At 37.0% G+C, this 8578-nt stretch overlaps 1 protein-coding gene across 1 annotated transcript; it reads left to right on the top strand.

Moving 5' to 3' along the window:
- Window positions 1–804: 804 nt before the first annotated feature.
- LOC141484960 (uncharacterized) lies at window positions 805–2402 on the top strand. Its single transcript, XM_074180696.1, has 2 exons — window positions 805–1419; window positions 1474–2402. Exon 2 carries the CDS (start codon window positions 1475–1477, stop codon window positions 2279–2281), a length of 807 nt encoding a protein of 268 aa, XP_074036797.1. The 5' UTR covers window positions 805–1419; window position 1474; the 3' UTR covers window positions 2282–2402.
- The last annotated feature ends 6176 nt before the right edge of the window (window positions 2403–8578 follow it).

The raw sequence follows: 8578 nt of genomic DNA, 5'->3' as shown, positions 1-8578 counted from the left end.
TCTCAAGATTACAACCCATTCTTTTCTCGAAAAATATCGATCCTGCGAAAAAATTAATGGAGACCAAATTTGTTGGAAATTGAATTCTCTACAACTTTTGTCATTACTATTTTTCGTGTAAAATTGAAAATAAGTGTAATAAATTCAATATTACATAATGAGATTACAACCCGTTCTTTTCTTGAAAAATATCAATCCTGCGAAAAAATTAATGAAGACCAAATTTGTTGGAAATTGAATTCTCTACAACTTTTGTCATTACTATTTTTCGTGTAAAATTGAAAATAAGTGTAATAAATTCAATATTACATAATGAGATTACAACCCGTTCTTTTCTTGAAAAATATCAATCCTGCGAAAAAATTAATAAAGACCAAATTTGTTGGAAATTGAATTCTCTACAACTTTTGTCATTACCATTTTTCGTGTAAATTGAAAATAAGTGTAATAAATTTAATATTACATAATGAGATTACAACCCGTTCTTTTCTCGAAAAATATCAATCCTGCGAAAAAATTAATAGAGACCAAATTTGTTGGAAATTAAATTCTCTACAACTTTTGTCATTACTATTTTTCGTGTAAATTGAAAATAAGTGTAATAAATTCAATATTACATAATGAGATTACAACCCGTTCTTTTCTTGAAAAATATCAATCATGCGAAAAAATTAATAAAGACCAAATTTGTTGGAAATTGAATTCTCTACAACTTTTGTCATTACTATTTTTCGTGTTAAATTGAAAATAAGTGTAATAAATTCAATATTACATAATGAGATTACAACCCGTTCTTTTCTCGAAAAATATCAATCCTGCGAAAAAATAATAGAGACCAAATTTGTTGGAAATTAAATTCTCTACAACTTTTGTCATTACTATTTTTCGTGTAAAATTGAAAATAAGTGTAATAAATTCAATATTATAATAATGAGATTCCACCACTCATTTCTCAAAAAATATCGATTCTACATACACACTGAACATTAAATACCCCCATTATTGATTTTAATAATATAGATTTACAAAAAATAAAGATTTTTTTCTCCAGTCACAATTCAAGTAGATGATCAATGCCGGTTCTATGACTGAGGATGACCAATGCCGGTTCTATGACTAAAAATTTTTAATTTTATGTTTCATTAAAAAAAAAATTTAACAACACACTGTAGTCCCCGCCCACTCTCCTCCACTTTTAGCCCCGCCCCCTTCCCACCATTGCTCGCCTCACCCCACAATTGCGCATGCGCGCCCCCACCTCACTCCCACCACTCCCACTTCTGCCTACACCCTGAGGAGCACACTTCTCGGCATTCAGTACGACAAGTCTTCTCATCGAGTGCAGTCCAGCTACAGCAATCTACTACAACACCAGTCTAATACAGCAGTCTTCTACAGTCTACAACAAGCGAATTTTGAGTAAGTTATCAATGTTACTTTTTCATAACAACTAACTTTGTATTACATTTTCAGAATGGAAAACTACACGCAGGAAATCGACAACGCTGTGGCATCGATCATACCTGTGGATGTTGAGGTGGAGCGACCAGGCAGCCCTGACATGTTCGAGGGAGACGAGGTGGCGATGGTCCAAGAGGTGAAGGCTTCAACTTCGGGTGGTGTGCAGCGGCCACGCAGCCCTGTCTCATTTCAGGAAGACAGGGTTGTTAACAAAGCCAAGCGGCAATCTGCAGCTAAGGTTGGTCCTATTCAAAGGTATAGGAGTAAATGCAATAGGACTAACCCTTATGCAGGTAGTTGGTCGACCGCCAAAAGGAATCCTCCGAGACGTCCCACACCGCTCGCATTGACAGTGGAAAGACGGAGGGCATATAAGCCGATGCCGAGGGTGCCATCTCCAGGTGAAATCCTCACCCAATTTGCATTATCAGCGATGTTGACACCCATGGAACTCACACCGGTGCCTGATCCTGCCATGGAGGTCGTGCCACCAGTGTCGAAGCCTGCCGGGGAGATCGCGCCACAAGTGCCACCAGTGCCGGAGCCTTTCGGAGAGGTTAACCCCCAGGAGATGGAAACTTTCCTACAGAGGTGTAGGGATGTTGCACTTGCTTCACGAAATAGTGAGGCCGCGTTGGCTAGCATTTCCCGGGAGGAGAATGAAATTGCTAGCCAACGGCGCGAGTTGTTAATGAGGATGGCCGAGCTAGATCGAAGGACTGCAGCTCTGAAGGAAAGGCGGAAGGCAGAGACCTCTTCGATAGAGCTCAATAATGAACTAAAAATATTTATAAAGAAATTTTTGAATAAAGTGAAATAGTTTTTAGGTCAACTAGGATAGTTTTAGGATAATTAGGTAGCATGGTAGTTTTAGGTTTGTAATTATAATTTTAGGAATAAAAAACAAAAAAAAAACAAATGAAAAAAGAAGTGAAATAAAGGGTGTACATTGTTTTGGTTTGGTACACATTGAACAATGCGATGGTTGGAGCATTTTTCTTCACTTCGTCTTTTCATTATTTTTCTTTTTTTCCATTTTCAATTCCAAGTTCTTTCATCCCCACTCCTCCCCACTCCCTTTCAAAAGTATAAAAGTAGGAATTATCTGTTGGAATATTCAGTTGATCAGCCACCTTCAACATGGAACCTGATTCAACTACTGAGCCGTACAGTGACCCAGCGCATCAACATCCTTACTGGGCTTCTATCCATGAAGGATTCGTGGACTCCACAACGGCACCTCATGACATTCCCTTCGAATTCATGAATAATGACTACAGGGTGCAGGTTCAGCATGTCACTGGGAGTGATGAAGCTGACTTATCGGACGGGGATTATCCGGATCCCTACCAATGGGATGACGAATGGGGTGACCCACCGCCTGTAGACATCACAGATGAGGATGACGACGACGACGACGATGACGCTGGCGACATCAGACTTCCACCATCCCCAATCCTTATCGAGGACAGTCCTCCGCCATCTCCTATCCTAATTGATGACGATGATGTCCTAAATTCCGACGACGATATGTAATCGTTTCCCTGTTTCTCCCACCCTTTCCTTTCCTTTCCTTTCCTTTCCTTTCCTTTCCTTCCACGGAGTACACACTTTTTTGGTTGGTGTACACGAGGCACTGCGAGGCTGGGGCAGTGTCTTCCTCCCTCTCTCTTATTAGTTTTTCATAATAATCACTTAGAATTTCTCATAATAATCGCTCAGAGTTTCATGAAGATCGTCATTTTTAATGTTTTCGAATCTCAAACACTGTTCTACATTTACACTTCACCCCCTCCGTTTTATTTCTTCCAATATAAATATAGTATCAATCCCAGTTCTACATCATTCTTCCACAATGTCGATTGCTGATTCCACCACCGAACCGATGAGTGTACCAGAGTCTTCTATGATGAGTACAGGACCCATCCAGGTACATGAAATAGATTCTACGTTTGATCATTTCAGTACAACCTTCGCAGAAATGCTGCAACGCATCTACGATCTTCCTGATGATTTCCCGGAACGTATGCAAGAGGAAGTAGATGAGTTAGACGATCTACAGGATAACGAGCTAGATGATCATGCGGACGACATAATTAGTATATCATCTGATTCAGATGAATCTGATGAATATGAGGACGACATCATCAGTATATCATCAGATACAGATGATTCAGATGATGACACCATCATGATTGTTTCTGATGATGAAGAGCGTTAGTCCATACCATTGTATGGATTAATAGGAAAAACAGCCCTTTTAAGGGCTACAATTAAAGACAATAAACAACTATTTTCAGAGCTATCATTATATTCAATGATTGAGAAAATATCAACTTCGACTTTTCAGTCAAAGTAGTACTCATCATATACACAGATATTCGATGATAAACCAAATCCTAACTTCGACTTTTTAGTCAAAGTAGTCATTTATCACATAATCTGTGAATTCTACTACTACCGTTTGTGTGAATAATGTAGCCCTGAAAAGGGCTGTTGTTTTTTTTTTTGACCAGTAGGTCCACGGTTATTGTGCCACAGGTTGGACATTATTACATATAATACATGTAGATACTCGGGTGAAGTTTGTTAGTGGCCTCTCGCAAGCTTCACACCAATTTTGTCCCATTTCCATAATTGAGACAGTGTTGTGGGTGTTGACATGGGCATACCACCCTCCATTATTGTTTCTATGCGAATAAAACCGAAAGCAGCACCAGCATAGTTTTTTGTTCTCTCCATCTATTGTGCTGATCAATACGTATGCATCCATTGCACAATACAAATCCAAGGGATCTTCCAATGTCTCACTGACATTGAGCGTTCGCATACCGATCCTCAAAGCACCATCGCCTTCAGTTGTGTCAGCTTCTATCCCTTCATCATCTCCTTCTTCATCCATGACCCTCTCAAACTCCATCACGTCATCATCTTCGTCGCTTTGGTTGGCCTCGTTTTCAACTTCGTCTATCTCATCTTCATCGACTCCAACATCTTCTGCTTCAACTATCACTTCCTCTAGCGGAACATTGACATCATCATCATCTGATTCGTCTATCCAATTGTTTTCATCAACAGCAGATATTCTATTTAATGCAGCATTTATTTTTGCAGAATTCATCTTGTTGTTGTTTGCTCACAGTTGTAGAGAGTGAATGAATGAACTTCAGGATCGCAAGTCGACTTATACGATTGAATAGGAAACGGAAGTGGTACGACTCCCACCTATCACTTGACTCGTTTTAAGTGGGAGAGAAGGATATGGCATCTCTAGTCGATGAAAGAGTGGGCTAGTTGACGAAAGAGCGCATGCGCTAGTTTATTTTCTTCTATAAAAGGTGAAGTATCAGTAACATCATCACCTTTCCTATCCACATTCTATTGCTATCACATATCATTCCTCCAAACCTAAATAATCATTATCATGAGCTCCATGCCACTATTGATTGCTGAAGATGGTTCACCACTTGTTGATATCGATCACACTAATTTTGAAAATATTCCAGTATTACATTTACAGTCTCAAGACTCGATAAGTGATTTTGATATTAGCGACTTCGTTAACTTCGCAGATGTGCCGGAACCAATTCAACAAATTATCGTTGAAACTCCAATCATTTCACAATCATCATCATCCAAACACCCTTCATCTACCCCCCCTCTTGGTGTTGATAAAAAATCCAGAACTATCAAAAGGAAGGTTAATAATGCATCTTCATCGATTGTCACTGAGTTGAAAGAAAAAAAACAATCGAAAAGTGGTTTGCAGGAGAAAAAGCCCACAACGAAAAGTGACAGATCGAAGAGGAAGACAAAATGTGAACCCAAAGAAATGAAGGGTGATTTGATGACTGAATCGCTATCTTCTTTCACTCCATTACTTCGGTTTGGAGATATGAAAAAGAAAGCGAAATGCCGTCTTGTAAAGGCGCAAAAGGCTATTGCTGAACATGAAAAGAGTGAGCAAGCTATTAGTGTCAATAAGGACACTCTTCAAGCATTAGATGCTAAGATTGCATTAGCGAAAATTGAATTGGCTAACATGAGCAAAGAAGCAGATGAACTACGTTCAAAAATCATGAAAGATGACAAATTCAATCAACGTTCGAGAATGCAAGCACAGGCAGAGCTTGAGGAGTCGACTCGACTTTATGAGACGGCATTATCAGTGAGAGATAATTGGCGAAAAGAGTTGGAGAAAGCATTTCAAAGTGACAGCGATTAGTTTTGGGAATGGTATTGTGTTCTCAATATTGTGAGTTGAAAAAAATTTTAAGCGGGAATGGAGTATACAATTAATTTGGTTTGGTATACACAGAACATTGCGAATGGTTGGGGCAATGTTTACCGCTGCAATATTTTTTCAATTCACTTACATATAATTGAAATGAAAACAATAATGAACTTTAACATTACTTTATTCATAAATACATTATTAGATACATTTAAAGCATATTTGATTCATCAATCCAAGAATTCTGTTCACTAGGAAGTCCTAACCACTTTACATATACTTTATTTTTCCTTTTCTTCAGCACTTTCTCGATCAGATATACATCAGGATTTTCGGTTCGCAATAACTCTTCTTCGTAAAAACATCCTCTAATAGGTTGTTCATTCATATCTTCAAGATTATAGGTTGTGGGAAAAGTTTTATTGATTTTAACAATCTTGAAGAGTTCCGTGGTAAAGTTCGCAGTGTAAGACTTTTCAAAAATATTTTTGTATTTGCTTATTCGTACAATATCATTCAATCGGAATTTGGGTTTACTTTGTTTTTTTCCAACTCCATTGATACCTTTGAATATCAATCTTGTTGATGGATCAACATTAATGGGTGCCATACCTATTGTACGATGAACTTTATTGTTATATCTACTAGTTATAGTTGGAAGAATATCAAGCCATTTGTGGTGACCTCTCATCGAAAATTCCTTATAGAGCCACCCCTTTATTGTACGAATCACTCTTTCTGCTATAGCTGCCTTCTTTGTGCTAAATGTTGAATAATGATTGATATTATATTCTCGCATGAGAGATGAGAAGCTTTTATTGAAAAATTCTTTCCCTTGATCGCTTTGTATGTGTTTGGGGAAGTATTTGGCTTCTTTCAGTACATGTTTCATTGCATTAGTTACTGTACTACCTGTTTTATCTTTAACTGCTACAGTCCACAGATATTTGGAGTAACAATCTATCACTACAAGTATATATCGGTATCCTTCATTACTTTTTGCATAAGGTTGCAGTTCAGCTAAATCTATTTGCCATAGATCTGCAAAACCTTTGATGGTGGTTATTCTTCTACGAAAATTACGTCTTGCAGGTTTATGTAATTCATTAACAACTTGTCGTTTGACATCACTTATTTCATTAGTCATTCTATTTCAATATGATTAAAGAGAAAATGTGATAATGTTACTGCATTGAATGATGATGTGACAGTGATCATTACATGTGAATATGTTAATATATTATACCTTCTTCACGTAATTCTTCAATTATTGAAATTATTTCATTGTCATGTCCTGTATGACCAGCTGACTTTGAAGCTACCAATAATCGTAGGCGAGCAACTAACTCTTTCGGTGAATTCCAGTACACATAATTCACAGGTTTAGAATTATATATTTTCTCCATTTTCACTCGTTTGAGTGCTCCACCAATTTTACTTCTACTTCTTATTGGATATTGTCGTGAGTCTAATAGAGGTTTGATAACTTCACGAAATTTTTTAGAATTTGTATTTTTAAAACCATTCTTCTGATGATATTGTTTATATGGAGCATTCGTTATTTTCAATATTTTGGAATATACTTGACGAGTTTCTTTATTATCAACATCTCGTGGATTCTTCAAAAAGATCATATCATACAATTCTGGACTACCTGCGCATTCATATTTTTTCACTTTATTAGCATCCCAAAATGAAATGTTTCCATCTTTGAAATACACCACTAGACTTCCCATTTTCAGCTTTTGTGTAATAGGATCCATACGTACGCCAAATGTTCCATCATATGCTGGATTTCTAGATTTTACATTATTCAAATGTTTCATCAAAACATCTTCACCACTTTCATTCATATCAGGTGAGGTGTCAGGATCCGAGGAATCGATGTGGGACGATGATGGTGTTTCGAATAGAGTTGTTCTCATATCGTCTTGAAGTGTGCTCGTGTCACTATTCACAGATGATACACTAGCAAAAGATTGTTTTCTTCCTATTGGAGTACTCATGGGATAATTTGAAGTAGATTGAACAGTTCCATGATTTGGTGATAACACTGGTGATTTAGAAGTAGCGTTTGATGATAAAACATTCAATGGTTTCATTATGGGCTCATACAATCTTTCAAGTGTCGTACGATTTTCAATATTATCATTCTTGATAGAGTTGAATTTCTGCCTGACAGCTTCTGTTGTCTCTACTAGTTGACGTTTCAAATTCATTTCATTGTTTTTATTTTCAGAATCTTTTTTTGTATTCATAATGCCCTTTTTTAAATTATAGCCTAATTCGCTGATGAAGTGACCTCTACAATATTCAGTGATCGAATAAGTGTAAAAAACAAGATCATGGGTATATAAAACTATCGAATCCTTTGCGATATCTACCTTCATCTATTTTTCTATCCTTATCAATGACTAGAAATCCATATTGGTCCTCCCAGCATTTAACACACATCAATTGGAATTGTTTGAATGTTACATCGGGTGAAACATGATCTGAATAAATGTGATGTAAATTCGTCTCATCTTGTTTGAACATTAAAATGAAATTGGTATTGTCACGCACTAACTGTTTGGGTACCCGTGAATATGTCTGTGCTAGATAAAAACAATCAACATCCTTATGACGTCCCATACAGAAATATGATCTAATAATATCTTGCTTTTCACATATCACATCATCGAAAATGAAAACAGAATTAGGCTTAGCGTCGGAGGGTTCCACTATTTCTGCATTATTGCTGAATGTATAAAAACCTAATCCTTTTATAGGTTCCAAAACACTTCGCAAGTACTGATATTTAGGTTGATTGAGTGATTTCGAATAGAGATACACATTTCTAAATCTCAGTCCTTGTGGATGTGTTAATAGTGATATCATTGC

Source organism: Leptinotarsa decemlineata, unplaced genomic scaffold (genome assembly GCF_025532065.1).
Source record: "Leptinotarsa decemlineata unplaced genomic scaffold, Ldec_3_MD MMD2_tig00026299_RagTag_RagTag, whole genome shotgun sequence".
NCBI lineage: Eukaryota > Metazoa > Arthropoda > Insecta > Coleoptera > Chrysomelidae > Leptinotarsa > Leptinotarsa decemlineata.
Note: the sequence above shows the minus strand (reverse complement) of the source record. Positions and strands in the feature narration are given on the sequence as shown.

Bases quoted from the DNA above. Each gene is read 5' to 3' on its own strand.
- LOC141484960 (XM_074180696.1), top strand. From the start codon at position 1,475: ATGGAAAACTACACGCAGGAAATCGACAACGCTGTGGCATCGATCATA.